At 32.0% G+C, this 19976-nt stretch overlaps 1 protein-coding gene across 10 annotated transcripts in view; it reads right to left on the bottom strand.

Moving 5' to 3' along the window:
- The window catches only part of LOC107502042 (lysine-specific demethylase 6A), a 185351-nt gene that overhangs the window by 43195 nt on the left and 122180 nt on the right, over nucleotides 1-19976 (bottom strand). For 9 of the 10 annotated variants that reach the window (XM_036235679.1, XM_036235681.1, XM_036235678.1 and 6 more), the window contains 5 exons: nucleotides 19246-19629; nucleotides 11173-11951; nucleotides 4522-4651; nucleotides 3197-3302; nucleotides 2535-2740 (listed from right to left, as the gene is read on the bottom strand). In XM_036235679.1, the coding sequence (XP_036091572.1) occupies nucleotides 2535-2740; nucleotides 3197-3302; nucleotides 4522-4651; nucleotides 11173-11951; nucleotides 19246-19629 (1605 nt within the window). The remainder of the gene's footprint in view (nucleotides 1-2534; nucleotides 2741-3196; nucleotides 3303-4521; nucleotides 4652-11172; nucleotides 11952-19245; nucleotides 19630-19976) is intronic. The other variant, XM_036235685.1, reaches the window with a different exon arrangement.

Raw genomic sequence — 19976 nt, 5'->3', positions numbered from 1 at the left:
ATTTCTCAGATATGACACAAATGCAAGAATTATGAGACCAGAAACTTAAAACAACTACAATCAATAATGAAAAGGATTCTAACTGGTAAAGTAGAAAACATGCTAGAACATTCTGCAAAAAAGGAGAAAAATGAAACTATTTTAAAAAACAAAAACCCGCCAGACGTAAAAAATGCTAACAGAAATGAAGACTACTTTTGAAGGGCTTATTAGAGTGACTATTAACTAAAGAAAAAATTTGAGTTTGAGTATATCTCAAAAGGAAATTCCAAATCTGGAAAGCACAAAAAAGAGACTAAAAAGAAATCAGAACAGAATATTGCAACACTATGGGAAAACTATAAAAGATAACAAGTATATATACTGTCAATAGAGAAGAAATGAACAGAAAATATATTTGAAAAGCGACAATGACTGGGTATTAGTTAACATCCATTTTACATGTTATAATTTTATATTGTGATTAGAACTTTTAAGATCTATTCTCATAGCAACTTTCAAATATATGATACAGAACTGAGCAGTAATAATATAGTCAGTATGCTGTATATTATATCCCCAACACATTTTACCTTATAAATGAAAGTCTGTACCTTCTGACTACCTTCAACCATTTCACCAGACCCACACTCAAAATTCTGGTAATCACCTATCTGTTCTTTGTATCTGATTGGGTTTTTTTTACTCCACATATAAATGAGATCATACATTATTTGTTTCTAACTTATCTCACTTAGCATAATATCCTCGAGGTCTCCCCAATTTGTTGCAAACAGCAAGATTTTCTTGTTTTTCATGGCTGAATAAAATTCCATTATACCATCAATCCCTGAATGATGCAATGGGGTAAGCGGTGCTTATCGACACACAGCCCAACTTTGACTTGTTTAAGTACTGTTGATTACATGAGAGATTGGTTCCAGAAACACTAAAATCCATGATATTCGATTCCCTTATATGGCATAGAACGATGCATTATGCCTGCCCATCATACCTATAAAAGTCTCAATCACAGGTTAAAATAGGGTTTGATCTAGGGTTGGTTGAATCTGTGATGTGAAACCCAAGAATACAAAAGGCTGGGCCTTTTTGTATGTTTACTGAAAAAAATTCCATATATAAATTCCATGTATAAATGTTGTTCAACGGTCAACTATGTGCATATACCCGTACTCACACACTACATCTTTTAACTCTTCATCTTTAATGAACATTTAGGTTCTTTCCATGTCGTAACTATTATAAATAATGCTGTAATACACAATGGGATGCAGACTCCTTTTTAAGACAGTGATTTTCTTTCCTTCAGATAAATACTCAAAAGAAGCATTGCTCAGTCATGATATAGTTTTAAGTTTAGTTTTCTGAAGACTTCCATAGCGCTGTACTAATTTACATTCCTGCCAACAGTGCTGAGGATTCCCATTTCTCTACATCCATGCCAAAACTTATCTCTTGTCTTTTTTTATAGTAGCCATGCTAACAGGTATGAGGTGGTATCTCAGTGTGGTGTTGATTTGCATTCCCTGATAATTACTGATGGTGAAAATCTTTATTTGTACTTATTGGCCACTTTTATGTCTTTTTTGGAAAAATGTCTACTGAGAGCTTTTGCTCTATTCTAAATATTTTTTTCCCTCTAGAGTTGTATGAGTTCTTAACATATGTTATATTTGTAAGATTTGCAAATATTTCCCCCATTTAATAAGTTGCCTTTTGATTTTGTTAACATTGTTCTTTGCTGTTTAAAGACTTTTTCGTTTGATGTCATCATATGTTGTTTTTGCTTTTGTTGTTTTTGCTTTTGCTGTCAAATACAAAAAAAAATACAAAGTGTGTCAAGGCTAAAGTCGAGATTACTTGCATGCTTTATTTCTAAATGTTTTATGGTTTTAGGTCTTTATTTTCAACTTTTTAATCCATTTTGAGTAAATGTTTGTCCATGGTATAAAATAGTGGTCTAATATTTTTATTCTTAACTGGTCTAACAGATTACAATTTGTCCCAAATAATAATAACTAAGGGACTCCATTACTGATTTATTTCCTATTAGGTCTTTTAGTAACCACTCTGTAGTTTAAGATTTTCCTTTTAGCTTTTCATGTATTTTGAAGTATTTTTCTAAATATTTTCCTCCCCTGTAGTTTTAATTAGAAACTATAACTGAATAGGAAGAGTACTTCAGATAAAATAAAATGAAAACATGCTGTCATTGACCAAATGAAAATGAGTGCTTCTCACATACTTTTCTTGTTATTAAAACCATTCTTCAACAATTCAGTAGACTTACTTTATCATCCTAAAGCGAAAGATTTGAAAAATAGAAGGTTCTATTATAAGATAGTAATTTTATGTCTTATTACCAATATGGCTTTTATCAACTATAACTATATTATCAACTATAACTTAATAGTAAAAACCCCATAAAATTTGTAAATTATACCACTTATGAAACAAAATTATATAAACTAAACACATTGTTTAAAAGTAATATACACTGAACAAAATAATTTCAAAGAAATAGAAACACTTACTCTCAATGATTCCTGGAAGGAAGAGGCTTGATACTGTGCATACTTAGCAATTGTTGTATGAGATCTATTACTTTCACAGCGCCAGATTTTCTTTGTTCCAGTGGGATCCCAGTTTTCATCAGCTGGTTGCAATAACTGTGTCCTCACTTCTACTGTATGTTCATTATTGGCTTCTACCAAAGTTTTGGTAGAGAAAAGTCCAAGATCTTCACAATAAATAAGTTGTGTTAATAAAACTGTATTTAGTACAAAGAACAATTCCAAAGAACTTTTAAAAACATTATGGAGCTCCATGTATTTCCATTGAAAACTGCTTCAAGCCAGCCATGTGCTGCCAAATTTGCATAGCACTTATTTGAAGCACCAGATCTAAATATCATGAGAAGACTAAAAGTGGCTATAGCATTTTAAGTAGGATCTAATTTCACCTACATTTTATTCAGAAGATCATGGTTATCTAACCTAAATCACTCATGTTACAAAAACAAGAAATTAATAACTAAAAATATCTACCATAAGTCTGCCAATAATCTATATTGGCATCATGTACTAAATATTTGCTAGAGACAGAAAAAACATTAAAAAAACCTTATGAGTTTCTGCCAGTGTTTTTAAAATAATAGTAAAAGAAATGTTCAAACATTAAAAAAAAAAAATCTTACCTAACTTAAGAGCTCCAGCAAGGCCACGTATAACAGTAACAGGGTTTTTGGGATTTGTACAAAATTGATGTAATGGAGGAAAGAAAGCATCACGCTTATTTTCCAACTACAAAATTAAAACATTGTTAGATCTCAGAAAAATTACTAAATAGAATAGTACAAATTCATATAACTTTTATCAAAGGTTTATACATTATAATCTTAACCATTAAAATTGTTTTGCTACATATTACAGTATTTTATCATTAGTCTTTTCAGAAAATTATGACATAATTGCTATCTAAATTTCTCCAGTAGAGAAATATATTTTAAATTTGATAAATTTTGAAATGTTTCCAACTACTTACATCACAACTAATATTTACAAAATATATTTAACAGTTTAGTAGTTCAAAAGTATTGTTCCGAGTATATTCATCAAGTACAGTTTTGTATTTCTTGCATGAAAGTGGGAGAAGTGAAATTTAAAGTTCAAAAGTTTTAAAATCATATGAAAATAAAAATTGGTTCAGTACTACCCATAAAAGTAAATGTTCATTTTCCATTTATTTTCTAAAGCTTTGCTTGAAACATTTATTTTTATCGTGATCTCAGGACCCTTCTACTCAGTAAGATTATCGACAAATTTAATTTAGTGAAAGATTAGTATAACTGAGGTAAAAAGCCAAATCTCTAAAATCTTCTCATCTATGAAATTATTCTAAATATTTAATCTACAATTTGTAGCTTAGAATTTTTTCACTTGTGTCTTTAAGATACAAAAATTCTTTTTTTAGTCACATAAAATGAAATAAATTTCAAGGTCCATACAACTCGAAGGAGGCAGAATGTCGGTTTAGAAATGTTGAAGGGACACTGAAACAAAAAGAAATATCTTTTGCTACTCTCATACGATACCAGTCTATATGTGAAAAAACATTTTAAGTTTAAAAATTCTCTTCAAAATAACATTGCCAATATACCAGTTTTCAATAACTTTTTCCATAAAAGGTCAGATAATATATTTAGTTTTATCAAATACATATTGTTTTGCAACTATTTAAATTAACTATCCAAACTCATGCAAAGCAATCAGAGACCATATGTAAATAAATAAGCTTGACGGTGCAGCAGTAAAACTTTATTTATAAAATATTAGGTATTAGACAATACTTAGACTGTCATCCACGCTCTGATATACAAGTATGTTTTACCTTAATCTTTAACTACTCAGAAAAAATTTATTTAAACTTTTGAAAAACAATTTGCACTGGCTTAGAATGTATTTTCAGAAGACAAATTAGTTTAGACATTTGATTTATATCTAGTTAATCAACGAGACTCACATAAATACTTGGTGTAGGTGGATTCAATTTGTCCTTTGGCAAGGGAGGGTATGGTGAAGTTGGTGGCCTTGGAGGTGGACATTTATCCAACAAAATGCAGCTATCAGGCAAGCCATTTTTACCTAAATTCCTATAAAATAATGAGAAGAACTATATCAACTATTAATTAGGTTTGAAAACAGAAGATTTTAAAAAAAATATAAATTAAGTTTTAAGTGTAAGGCATTTAGAAAACTAAAATCATTTAGGATACTAGTAATCCATTCAGAAAAAAAATCAGAACTCTTCATTTGAGTACATATTACTTTTAATTCCTTACACTCTTTAGAAAAACAAAATATACTCTATATCCACATAACATGAATTGAGAAAACCTTTCTCCTCTCAATTTTCCAACACATTCTCTCACCTGAAGAATATGAACTCCAAATACTTCAACAAATTTCACCCTTAAACTTTAATTTATTGTTAAAATAACACTTAAGTCAATATAGGTTTAGATATTAATGTCATAGTAAGATTTCTCTTTTTCTACATTATTTCCAGAATATCTCTGTGAAAACCTGAAAATCTAGAGACTAGTTATTGTCTATTATTAGAAATAATGCTGTGGACCTCCAACAAATTTATAGATTACAGTAATAATGTTTGAAGTAATCTGTGTTCTTCCTATGACTATCACATTACACATAATTATTACAGAGTAGTATTAGGATTAACATTTTCCTTTATTAAAAGTACCCGAGTTGCTAAGTAATAAATTCTTAAAGTGTACAGAAGTTAAACTTTTTTTTGTACAAGAACATTAGATAAATAATTCTAAATCCTTAAGATTCAACAAAGTACTAAAAATTGTAAATCCTTTGGAAACATTTGTTTTATTCAATTATTCAAATTTAAAGCAATTAAATGCATTAAACAAAAAAAAGCTCTAAAATATTAAAATTTCAAATAAGAATCTAAAAACTATTTTAGAAAGTAAAATATACATCAGTAACTTCATTTACTTTGGAATTATTTTAATTACAAATAATGTAATAATAAAAACTAAAGCAAACCTCCCATTGCTTATTTAGCATTATTTTTGTTAATGAAAAGAAAGTTTGTATTTAGGCCTTTTGGTAAGATTGAGGAAAACTAAAGCTTGAAATGCAGTATTTATCAGCTTATGAGATGCCATATTAAAACCCCGATTGTATATAACCTACATTTTTACTATAACAAGAAGTCAATGATGAAGTTTTAATTATGAATTACAGGTTTAGAATTACTGACTTATCTAATTTTAAATAAAATAAATGCGTAAATATGTATTCCTCTAAAATTTTATGCTTTACTAAGGTTAAACGCTAAATCAATGTGTGGTTTTAATATCTGTCCACAAGCCTGCTGACCCATGTTTACAGTTAGATATAGTATATTTTAAGCCTTTGAACTGTAAAATAAAAGTAATTCTACTTTAAAAATAACTTAATTATATGGAACTTTTTTACTTAAATAAAAATGGGTTTCTGCAACTGAAAAATTAAAAAATTCAAGTATCTGCCAAAAGTCGATGCAATGAGTTACTTATAAACTCTACATAAGAAATAAATGGTTTCATGGTGAATCATATCTGTCACTCTATTCTACACAAAATAAGAGTTTGAATACACAGTTGTTTCTACGAGACAGATGACACAATATATACATTTCAGATAACATAAAATATAAGTGAGGTGTTTAATTGTTGTTGAATTATTTATACCAATTGAATGTGGTACAAAGTTTAAGCTTATTTAATATCTTCAATAGGAAAAAATGAGAGGTAACTGAAATTGTCAGCTACTAGAATCCAGTCTCTGTAACAGCTGTAGGTTCTATGTAATAGAGTAAAATATGAATATACAGAAAAGTAGGATATTGGAAAGTACAAATGTCCACATTTGAAAAAAACAATGAGGCAAGAGCGAGAAAGCCAAAAGGAACTCAAGCACCTGAATGCTGAAATTACATTTTAAAAATCTTAAAAGCAAAGATGCTGCATCTACAACCAGTATAAAACAAATAGCTCTTAAAAAGTTATAAATATAAGGAATGTAGACATAAAACAAAAGAACATAATGAAATTATGTGAAGCAGTTCTTTAACACCTCTTGTCCTAATAGGGTCAAATCAGAAGTATAAAATTTTCTTGAAATAATTCATATACAGGCAAATATCATTATACCATACAGGTTTACTGGGATTTGCAGACTTTTTTTTAATTGAAGCTTTATAGCAACCCTGCATCAAGCAAGAATTGCCCAATAGCATTTGCTTCCTTTGTCACATTTTGATCCTTCTATAATTCAAACTTTTTTCATTAGTACTGTTTGTTATGGTGACCTGTGATACGTAATCTTTGATAATACCATTCTCAGTGTTCTGTGGTGATGCAAACCCCTCCATTATAGGCAGCTAACTGAATCCATACAGTTGCCTGTGCTTGGACTGCTCCACCCATCAGCTGTTCCCCACCCGTCTTGTCTCCTTCTGCTCAAGCCTCACTGTTCCCTGACACCCAGCAATTCTGACGTCAGGCCAGTTAATAACCTCACAGTGGCTTCTAAGGGTTCAAGTGAAAAGAAGAGTCACGTGCCTCTTCCTTCAGATCAAAAGCTGGAAATCATTAAGCTTAGAGAGGAAGGCATATCCGAAGCCAAGACAGACCAAAAGCCAGGCCTCCTTCAACAAGGTTAGCCAAGCTGTGATTGCAAAGAAGAGTTCTTGAAGGAAATTAAAAGTGCTACTTCAGTGAATGCAGGGATGACAAGAAAGCAAAACATTCTTACTGCTGCAATAGGGAAAGCCTTAGTGGTCTGAATGATCAGGCCAGCCAGAACAGTCCTTTAAGCCAGAGCCTAATCAAGAGCAAGGTTAACTCCCCTAGCTCTGTGAAGGCTGAGAGAGGTGAAGAAGCTGCAGAGAGCATCTGAAGCCAGCAGAACGCAGGTCATGCAAAGAAGCCATCTGCAACATCAAAGTCCAAGGTGAAGGAGCAAGGGCTGACATAGATGCTGTGGCAAGTTGTCCAGAGGATCGAGCTAATGAAGGAGGCTACACTAAGTAACTGGTTTTCAGTGCACACAAAAGAGCCTGTGTTGGAGAGGGTGCCATCTAGGACATCCACAGCTAGAGAAGAGAAGTCGCTGCCTAGCTTCAAAGTTTCCAAGGACAGGCTGACCCTCTCATTAAGGCCAAATGCAGACGATGGCTTTCGGCTCATCCAGTGCTCATTTGCCATTCTGAATATCTTAGGGCCTTTAGATTTACGCTAAAGCTACTCTGCCTGTGCTCTCTAAGTGGAACAACAAAGCCTGGATGACAGCACATGTTTATAACATGCTTTTCTGAATGTCGGGAGTCCACTGTTGAGATCTACTGCTGAAAAAAAGATTCCTTTCAAAGTGGTACTACTCACTGACAAGACACCCGGTCACCCAAGAGCCCTGGTGGCAACAGACAATGAGATTAATGTTCTTTTCGTGACTGCTAACACAGCTTCCTTTCAGCATCTCAAGGATCGAGGTGTAATAATGACTTCTAGTCTACTGTTTAAGAAAGTATGTTTTGTAAAGCTACAGCTGCCATGAACATTGTTCCCTCTGGAGGACCTGGGCAAAGTAAGTGGGAACTTTCTAGGAAAACTTCCTCATTCGAGGTGCCTTTAAGAATATTCCTGATTCATGGGAAGCGGTCAAAACCAACAATTGCAGGAGTGGGGAAGAAGCCGACTCCAGCCTTCACAGGTAACTTTGAGGGGTTCAAGACTCAAAGGAGGAAGCCACTGCAAATGTGGTGGAAACAGCAAGAAATCTAGAATCAGGTCTGGATCCTGGAGCTGTGACTGAATTGCTGCCACCTCACGATACACTTTAATGGATCAGCAGTTACTTCTTATACATGAGCAAAGAAAAACTTGCTCTAGATGGAATCTACTCCTCGTGAAGATGCTGTGAGGATTATTGAAATGATTGACTCCAATTCTGAAAGAAGTTCTACCGTGGGAAAATGCTGTCAAACAGCATTGCATGCTTCAGAGAAATCATTTGTGAAAGGAAACTCAACTGATCTGGCACACTTCATTGTTGTCTTATAAAACATCATCACAGGCACCCCAACCTTCAGTCACTACTATCCTGATCAGTCAGAGGCCATCAACATCAAGGCAAGACCATCCACCAGGAAAACGACTATATGATTAGCCGAAGGCTTAGGTGATGGTCAGAATTTTTAGCAATTAAGTTTTTAAATTAAGATATGAACATTGTTTTTATAAATATGTTAATGCATACTTAATAGACTACAGTATGGTTTGTGAATATAAATTTTATATGCACTAGCAGACCAAAAAGTTTGTGTGTATCACTTTGATATTACTTTATTACAGTGGTCTTGAACCAAATCCACAGTTATCTCCAATATAGGCCTCTACAGTTAACAAGAAAGGAGCCATGAGTTTTTAAAATACATAACATCAACCTAATACAAAAGGACAGGGCTGGGACAATAGAAATAGATGATCTTCTAAATAGGCAGGTATCTCTAACAGTGCAACAGACATTTTATTGTAAAAACCCAATGTAGGAAAGAAATGAAGTTTAAAAAAATATGATGTTGAAAAGATTAAGAGTGTATCATTCTGAAAGTCTTTTCTTAATCCAAAATTAACTTCTTACTAGAGAAATTGATTAGTATGTAAAATTGTTTTTAGAATAGCTTAATTATGTTGACCTCAAATACATACAGCATTTAGTACACACACAAAATAATGAGAGGTGCTCTACATATAAAGTCATGCACAATTTAGGTTTCTTTCCTCAAGAAGTTTCTTAACCAGGGAGATTAACTCTCTGAAAACTGATATTTTCTTGCACTAATCTGAATCAGAGTCCTGTCCAGAATAAGGCACTATCTATCTATTAACACAGTTGGTCTTCATAGGAGAGTTACCATTTTCCATCCTAGGTCTCTCGCTAAGCCTCAGAATAATTTTGTCTTCATTTTTCTGAATCAGTTAAAAAAATTTTTTTTTTAGTCCTTCTTTTATAATCTTTGTCTTTTCCTTTTTGATTTTGGGGAATACAAAGGTGGGAGGCACATAAAAAGCTACCTAAGCTGATAGCTACGTTCACTGGAAAAACTACACAACCACATTTACCTATGGTATTTTAAAGGTATTTCCGAATTTTAGTAATAATATTACTCATCTGCACTAAAGCAAAATTGTCTGTGTAGTTTCTAACAAAAAAAAAACTTCTATGAATGTATTTCATCTTGAAATTAATGTTTACATATATTGTAAAAAGATGAAGATTAAAAATGTTAACCCACTAAGAAATATGAAATATACTCATTTTAAAGAGTTTTATATAAAAGAGCAATCATTTTCATTACTCTCAATACTACCCCACTTTGCTACATATACACAGTATATAAAATATTTAAATGTTTTTGTAAGTTTGTCTAGCATACATTTATTAGCTGACTCATGATGTCTTCCAGTAAAATAATCTAAGTGCCTCAAACTCTAATAGAGAGCATATAAAAATTCCCCATTTAAATGATATTCGTATTATTAAACAAGAATTATTTTCACATTATAATTCAAAATTGGTATTTAAAAGATATGTATATCAAATAATCTTAGACTGCCTACTTACACAGTATTTATTTCAATTTTACTTCATTTTAATCTGCAATTAGAAAGATCTTTTTAAAATACAATAATTACTGTTCAAATTTCCAATGCCATGCCCTAGAAACTATGACCAAGACGCTGTTGGCAATTTAAATCTATTTAATCATTTAAGTATTGGTTTCCTATATGGACATTTATGCATAAGTGTGAGAATTAAAATGTTATTATTTAATTGAAGATTGGATATTACTGTGTTTAACATACAGAGGAAAAAAACCACTACTTTAAAAACTATACATCAAGTTACTTTTTGAGGTGGTAAAACAGCTGTAAAATTGACTGTGGTGAAGGTGGCACATATCTGGGAATATACTGAAAACCTGTACATTTGAAACGAGCAAATTGTGAAGTATATAAATTATGTATCTTAAGAAAGCTTCCCCCCCGCCACCAAAATTTCACCAGCATCTTCAGGAGGAGGAAATCTATATGATGTCATAATATCGAAAAAAATATTTCTAATTCTTTGCTTATTTTTAGTGAGAAGTAAATAAAACCCATTAACAAATAAACTTCTCAGACCTCTTCTTCTAGAAAGAGCAGAATATGGTCACTCTTCTCAGAGTAGTTAATAGTCTTGCATTTCTCAATTTTCTGTCTTTTCCCTATCCTTCCTACCCACTCTGTAACCTTTTGTAATGTTCCAGAAAGAAAACGAACACTGAAGTTTCCTGCTCTCTAGTCAGTTGCCATAATAAGGTCGATCAAGAGAAGCTGGTAATTCCAATAACCAATGGAGGTCAGTAATAACACTAAGGTAAAACCATAATACTGAGGCATATAACAAAGTTCCTTATGAAACTTATTTTAGATAAGTGACATCTTCTTTTATATAACTTCTACTTTTTATAAATCAAAATATCCAGTTTTCTGGTTTGGACAGTACTCAACAATTTTTACTTTGTGATTTCCATTTTTCCCATACTAACCTGCATGCCTTCAGAACTTCTGTGGAACTTGAATATATGGACACAGACACTGATGGTATGATTTGAGGACCAGGTTTGTGGCTAACCCTAGGCATGTCTGGTTTTTTAGAGCTCTGTATGTTATCTAGCCCTTCTCTATTAATTGTATATAACCTACTGTGAGGACTGTTAAGGCTGGAAACACTGTGTGTGGCTGTCTGTCCAGAGGATTTTGGAGAAGATGCTGCAGTGGAAATGACTGAAGAGGGTGAAGAGGCAACAGAATTATTAGCCTTTGTATGAACATCTGGGTGAATATTATTGACTTTGTCACAGGCTCCAGTACCCACATTGTCATTTGCTTTTCCAATAAACAAGGTAGAGATCTGAGGATTGTCTGATATTAAAAGATTTGGTGATGCACAATCTCCATGGTTAGAATTGCAAACAGGTTCTGCCATCAGCTGCTGAACATGATTTGAAAGTTCCTCGACAATAGTGCAGCCATTAGGTGTGTCTCCAGCATGCCTGCTTGTTTCAGACATGAAAGAGCGTTTTCCTGAAGGTTTGCTCTCTTTGGTAATGGTAATGCCTTGTTGTCCACCTGAGGTAGCAATATGAGAGGAGAGGTGATTAAGAGCATCTCCCTGTGTGACTGAATTGGTAGGTATAGTTCGAACTTCAGTCTGTTTCCGAATACCAGTGACAGCTGCCTGAAGATACTGGGCTGGCCCAGTGGAAAATAAAGATTGTTCATCATTAGGTCCTGATAAATGTGAACTCTGACATTTCTGAAGCCCCTAAGAAAAGATAAAAATAAAGAAATTAAAAAGTATTGTTTAAATCTATTGTACAAGCTCAGACAATACTAAGAATTAAAATATCAAATAAAGCAAAGCTACCAGAAATGAACAATTAAATATATAATTTATTGCAAGTCCTAAAAATCATTTTTTAAAGTCCCCATAATCAACTGATTAAAGTAGTCAGTATCTTAAAGAAAACTAACTCTTGAAAAACACCAAGAACTAACTCATGCTATCTGCAAAAAACAATTATCTTCAAAGACAAAATTTCTGAAAGTAAATACCTGACAAATGGCATACCATTGAAACAGTACCAAAGTGAGTAGGAAAGATGATATTAACAAAAAACATATTACAGAAACATTTTAACATGAAAGAACTTTCTAAGTGAAAAGTTATTATATCATATATTTTCTTACAAATTACAAATAAATATGTACCATGTGACTCAAAAGTATATAGAGTATAAACATTTCAGATGAAAGAGAAACATGCATTATATAAACAGCTAATTTCCATAGCCCATTGTGAATGACTGACAGAAAAATTAGTCAAAAAATAAGCAAAAATATTTTTAAAATTAATATTTTAAACCAACATAACCTGTCATGTAAAACAGTACACGCCACTCAACATCAAGAGAATGCATATCCTCAGCCCACATGAAGTACTGTCCACAACACACTAAACAAGTCTCAATAAAATTACAAAATTCAAATCAAACCATGTTCCCTGAACAAATGGAACTACCTCAGATCAAAAATAATAAAATGTGAGAAATATCCAAATTTTAGAAAATAAACAACAAAATTCTAAAAATCTCATGGGTCAAATAAGGAAATGGCAACAGAAAATTAGGAAATTTAATGAAAATCAAAACAAATACATCAAAATTTATGATTAAGACAATACTTTATAACTAAACACATTTTCAAAGAAGAAAAGTCTAAGATCAACAAATTAAGCTACTGCATTATGAAGCTAGAAAGAAGATACTAAACTGAATATAAATAAAGAGAAAAAATATAGATCAGAAAAAAACCATGAATCATAAAAATGGAAATGCAAGGGAAAAAACTCAGGAGGAAAAAAATACAATTGGTCTTTGAAAAGACTAATCAAATAGAAATTTTTCAAATTACGTCAGTATATAAGAACAAGTCTAAAAAGTAAATTTTACCGAATCAAACAAAGAGTTGACAACACCATAGCAACCATAAAAACACTTCAAAAATCAATCAATGTAATGTTTTCATTGCACTGAGCAACATCAAATACACCAATACTACAAAGATAAAGACAAATAGCACTTGAATATCTCCAAACACACAAGAAAAATATTGACAAAATCCAACATGAATTCTCAGATAATGAGGAAGGGCATTTATCAAACTTACAGATAACATCATATTTAATACTGAAATACAGATCCTTTACTCAAGAGGAACAAATCAGAAATATCTGCTATTAGCATTTTTATTTGACAGTGAATGAGGTATTCTAAGCTTGAATGTAAGACAAAAAAATTAAGCCGATAAAGTTTCAAAAGAAGCAAAAATGCTTTTATTCATGAAACTCATAATCTTGCAAAAAATGAAATCAAAGAAATATATAATATTACAAAATAAATGAATTGGGTAAAATTTCAAAGTTAAAGTTAGTTCTGTATTCTGACAAGAATCATTCTGCAAATAAATTAAGAACATAAATTTATTCATAACTGCATAAAAACATGTCTGAGAGAAATTAAAAGAAGAGTAACCAAAGGAATGCTATGTTCATAGTTTAGAAAAATATTATAAACATGGCAATTTGCCCCAAAATTGATGTATAATAAAATACAATCCTTATTAAATTCCTGTATGCAATTTTGGTACAAATTAACAGACTGAGCCTTAAAAATTATATAAAGGTACAAAGAATATATTGTAATCAAATGAACTTTAAAAATAATTAAAATGTTCGAGCTGTATAATTAAACTTTAAAACATTCTATAAAGTTACAGTGATCAAAACTAGACTTATGAAGGAAAACTATATTGATCAGCACAAAATAGCTCTAAGTACACTTAAAACCTTGATAAATTAATTTTGACAAAGCAGGCAGGATGAAAAGGAGGAAGTATTTCTATAAATGGTGCTGAAATAACTGTATATCTGTATGCAAAATATACTTTAATATACCAATAGAACTGAAAGGGTGAAAACTGAACTGTACAAAATCTGTAAGAAAGTACAGATTTCTTTCATGATATAAAAAACACAACATAGATTTTTTTATAAACTATCTTCAGCAGAAATAAGGATTTGCATTTTAAAACACAAATAAAGTAAAATGGAACTCAGAGACTAGGACAAAATCCTGGCAAAACCTGTCTCAAATACAACTTTTACCCAGAACATAGATAAAACCTTACATCATCATCATCATCATCATCATCATCATCATCATCATCATCAGAAAAAAATCTAAATACAAAAATGGTAAATAATCACACAGAAATTAATAGGTATTAGAAAGTTACAAATTAAGCCTTAATAATTACATGTCCATAAACATGGCTAGATTCAAAGACTTTTATCAGTATCAGGTGTTGGCAACTACACGGAGTTAGTGGAACCTCAAACACGGCCGGTAGGAATGTGAAATGAAACAGCCACTTTGCATTAAGAGCTTGAAAGTCTCCAAAATTTTAACATTTATAACATGACTATATCAACTGCACTCATAAACTCCCAGATATAGAAATTAAAACATATGTACATAAAGAAATTTTATAACAAATCTTTATAGTAGCACTACTGCTAATGTTTATAACCAAAACAAGAAAAAGCAACAAGTTTTTCTAAATTAATAAATGGACTAAAATTAAGGAAATATATTCATATAATCCTATGATAAAAGCAAGGAGGAAAAAAACAAGAATCTATTCATTTAAATCCCTTTAAAAGTAAACCTTATGGACCAATAGCAAATTAGTGGCTCCAAAGTCAGGTAAAAAGTTGGGGATTAATTCCAACTGCTCACAAAGAAACATGTGGGGTTACAGAAGTACAGATGAGCCTTGAAAAATGTGGGGTTAGTGGTGTTGCCCTCACACAACTAAAATAATTCAATTTGGACCTGCACATATGTAACTTCCCAACTACCAGGTGACCACTGAAAATTCAAGTTTGAACATCAGAGTCTGGCTACCTGTTATTATTCAGAACTCATAAAGCTGTTTATTTATTACTAGCTCATAATACTCGGTTTTGTGAGCCAACTTCAAAATAAAAACACAACTTACTAAAATTTGTGAGATGAATCTAAAGCAGTGCTTAACGGGAAATCTAGGATAATCAATACATATAACAGAAAGAAGGATCTGAAATCAAGCATCTAAGTTTCTCCTGGAGGAAACGAGAGGGAAAATCAAATTTAATCCAATGTAAGCAGAAGGAAAGAAATATTAAGAACTAAAACATTAATTAATAAAACCAAAAACAGAAAATCAATAAAGAAAAGTCAATGAAATCAAAAACTGGTTCTTTGAAAAGATCAATACAGTCGACAAAGCCAGGCTAACTGAACGGAAGAAAACAAACACAGGACACAACTTGCTAATTACAGAGACTAAAGATGGAATTTTACTACAGATCCCATGGCTTTTGACAGTTGATCCAGGAATACTATGAGCAATTCTAAATCGCCCACAAATCTGATAACCCGGATGCAATAGACCAATTCCCTGAAAGGCACATATACCAAAAATGACACTGGGAGAAAGAAATAATCTGAATAAATTATAAGCTTATATCTACTAAAGAAACAATAGATAATAACCTTTATAACAAAGGCTCTACCATGTTCAGGTGAGTTCTACAAAACATTTAAGGAAGAAATATGCCACTGCTCTACAATTTGTTCCAGAAAATAGAAGCAGAGGGAACATTTCATAACTATACTATGAGTCTGGGGTAACAATCACCCTAATACCAAGAGCACACTTACAAGACATTACTTAAAACATTACAAGAAAAAAACACTACAGACCCACAAGTCACCAACATAGATGTAAAATTCCTCAATCAGCAAGGCAAATCTGACTACATAAAAAAGAATACATCATGGTCAAGTGGGATTTACCCTAGGTAAGTGAGGCTGGTTCAACTTTCAAGGATCAATCATCATAATCCATCCCATAAACAGACAAAAAAGGAAGAATCACATGATCATAACAGATGCAGAAAAAGCATGTGACAAAAATCAAATACCCGTGCATTACAGAAGTACTCTCAGTGAACCTGAAATACAGAGGAACTCCTTTAACTTCATAAAAATATCTACAAAAAAAACTATTACTAACATTACATTTGAGGGTAAGAAACTCAAAGCATTACCTAAGTGCAGGCAGAAGGCAAGATTGTTACATCGACTTCTACTTTGATAGATTTTTTTTAACCTTCTGCAGATACATGAATAAATTAATTGGAAATACCCAGATAATAGAATGTTATTCAGTGATAAAGAGAAAGAAGCAATAAGATTTGAAACCGAGATTTCAAATTAAAATCACAATACCATTTATAGGAGCACTCCCACTAAAATGAAATATTTAGTGATAAACCTAACATGGGCAAGATATGTGCAAAGGAAAACTACTAAATTCTGATTAAAGAAATCAAAAAACTAAAATAACCAGATATATTCTGTGTTCATCAATAATAAGACACAGTATTAAGTATTAAGTATTAAGATGTCAGTTCTTACAAACTTGATATATAGTCTCAAAGCTTCCAAATAAAATTCCCAGCACTATTCTTATGGATGTTGACAAAGTGATTCTCATGTTTACATGGACATAAATGAGCCAAATGGTCAACATAATTTTGAGAGAAAAGAACAAAGTTCAAGGACTGACGTGACTTGATTTCTAAACTTAATATAAAGCTGTGTTAACCAAAGCAACATGGTACTGGTAACAGAAATAAAGAAAGTGATCAATGGAACAAAATACAAAGCCCAGAAATAAACAGTTAACTGATCTTTAATATAAGAGTAAAGGTAATGTAACAGAGTAGAAGTGGTCTTTTTAACAAACTGTTAGAACTGGGAATCTATATACAAAGAAACTTTACCCAAAACTTAAACCACTCACTAATGTAAAAGGCAAAAGTATAAAACTCCTAAAAGTTAACAAATGGGAAAACCCTGAGCATAATGATGACATTTTAGAAACAGTTTCTTAAGGAACGCTAGTGAAAGAAAGACTTGGTAACTGCAAAAAAAATATTTATTAAAAACATATGATTAGAAACTGTTACCAAAAATGTTTTTAAAAAACTCTTAAAACCCAACATTAAGAAAATAAACAGAGCAATTATAATGTGGCCCAAAGATCTTAGCAGATACCTAACCAAGGAACATATACAAATGGCAAATAAGCATATAAAAAAATGCTCCAAAGAACACTAGAAAATTGTACACTAAAACGATGAGCTACTACTACAATTCTCTTAAAATTAGTAAAATCTAAAATACTGAGGACATAAATTGTCCGCCCAAAATTTGTATGTTGAGATTTATCTTTAGTATGATGGTATCTGGAGGTGATGCCTTTGAAAAGTGATTATGTCATGAGGATAGAGCCATGAATGAAATAGTATTCCTATAAAAGAGACGCAGAGAGCTCCACTGTTCCTTGTATCATGTGAGGACAATGTGATAACTCAGGCAACTATAAATCAGAAGGCACCTCAACAGATACCAAATGGGCCAATACCTTAATCTTGAACTTCTCAGTCTCTACAACTATGAAAAAAAAATTTATCTTGTTTGTAAACAAGCCAGTCTATAGTACTTTGTATCTCCGGAAATGACTAAGACAACTATCAACACCAAACACTGAGAGAAGCTACAGCAAAAAGAAGGATCAGTCACTGTGAATGGGAATGCAAAATGGAGAATTCAGCGGCATTAGAATACAGCTGTCAGCTTCCTACAAAACTCAAGTTATTCTTACCACTCTAAGCCAGCAATTATGCTCCTAGCTTTTTATCCAAGCAAGCCAAAAAGATATCTATATGAATATGTGATGTATATAGTAGCTTAATTTATCATTTCAAAAATGAGGAAATAACCAAGAAGTCCTTCATTAAGTGAATGAATAAGCTGTGGTAAATACATTAAATATTAATAAGAGATTAAAAAGGAAAACAGATATCATATCAAGAAAAGACACAGAAGGAACCTAAATGTCTATTAGTAAATGAAAGAAATTCTAAAAAGGATATATACTGTACGATCTCAACAACATGACATCCTGGAAAAGGCAATAACATAGAGACAATTAAAATGTGTGTGACTGTGATAGGCTTCAGGGTAGCCAAGGAGGATTAAACAAGACTGTAAGGTGGGATGGTGAATTCTATTTTGTTATATATGATACTGTAAAGTTGGATGAATGTCATTACATGCTTGTCAAAACCCATACAATGAGTGAATTATAATGTAAATTATAGGATTTAGTTAGTAGGACAGTAACTAATGTGTCATATTAGTACAAGATTTCAAGACAGTGGAAACCATGGGTGACATTGGGAACTTTTTGTACTGTCTGCTCAATTTTCTATGAAGCTGAAGTGAACTCAACTATAGGTTATTAATTAATAAGTTTTTTAAAAAGAGGCTGCTCAAGGAATTTCCAACTCTACAGCAAAATCTTTTAATTTCAGAATAAATCAAGCCCTTCCTTTATGCCTCACACTTTGCCTTCTCTCCACAAATTATACTCCAGCTACATTTGACCTGTCCTTCCAAATTCCCTCATTTTTCTGAGACTTTAACCTTCTGGTTTTCCTAAGACACGTTCCCCTCCACAGTAAGTGAAATTTGACTAGTCTTTTAATCTCCATAAAATAAATGCCTGACACCTGGCATGGCACTGACCTTATGTAGAGAATATTTGCAGATATAAATTGTGAATATAAAAAAGTCATGATATCTTTAATTATTAGCAATAGAATTTGAGGAGACTGGATGGCTGTTCATTTTTCCCCTTCTTTTCCTTATTTCCATATTACCTAACATAATTTATAGTATGTTAATTTATATTGGATAAAAGTAAATATACTCATAGATTAACAATGTAGTACTAACACTATAAAACAAAATTCTCATTTATAAATTATTTAGAATTGCTTTTTAAAAATAAAAATGTTCCTTAAATATTTACTTCTTCTCAAAATGTCTACAGCCAAAGAAAAATTATGTAAAAGCAAAAATAAGCATCTAATTTGTTTTTACCTGAGCGGAGTTAGATAGCTGTTTTCTCCATGGCTCTTCTGTGCTGCTGGTCAGGTTTGTGCAGTTATGAGGTAGAGTGAGTGTGTTTGGCTTCAGGTAAGGCACATTTCCATTACTTCCACTTCCTGTTATGTAATTATTGCCTACCAAAATAGTGTCTGCACTCCCTAGTGTTTTTGGTGTGCTGCAAGGAGCATAGCCTGCAGAAAATGGTCCACTGGATAAGAGCTTTTCAAAATAAGCAGTGTGAACTTCAGGCTGAGAGACATTAGAAACTCTGGGCAGGGCAGAATATAGTTGCTGGCTGGAGACAGAGTTGGTAGGCAGTGAAGAGTCAGTTAGTGGGCCATTAAGAATTCCAGTAGTTTGTCCTGTCTGTCTTGTCTTAAAAAAAAAAAAAAAGAAAAGAAAAAAAAAAAAGAAAACCCACTGTGTGACTGAAAATGTGTACTCAACATCCCTAACTTATTATAACATCTGATATCTCTTGGTTCAAAGATAATACATTTTAAAAATGGCATACTATGTTCATATGGGGAAGCAGAAGTTTTTGTCATTATATACTTAAGAAACCTCCTTTATTAGTAGCTTAAGGGCAAAAGAAAAATGAAATTATGATGAGTAATATATGGGCTTTATTTTCTATCAGTAGGTAGGAGATTTAAAATTTCTATTTTATTACACTTATGACAAATCCTTAAAGGAGCTCACCTCAATATAAATACTTTGTT

The sequence above is a fragment of the Rousettus aegyptiacus genome, unplaced genomic scaffold (genome assembly GCF_014176215.1).
Source record: "Rousettus aegyptiacus isolate mRouAeg1 unplaced genomic scaffold, mRouAeg1.p scaffold_m13_p_19, whole genome shotgun sequence".
NCBI classification, from domain to species: Eukaryota; Metazoa; Chordata; class Mammalia; order Chiroptera; family Pteropodidae; genus Rousettus; species Rousettus aegyptiacus.
The sequence above is the reverse complement of the archived record's forward strand: the minus strand, read 5'-3'. Positions and strand labels throughout refer to the sequence as shown.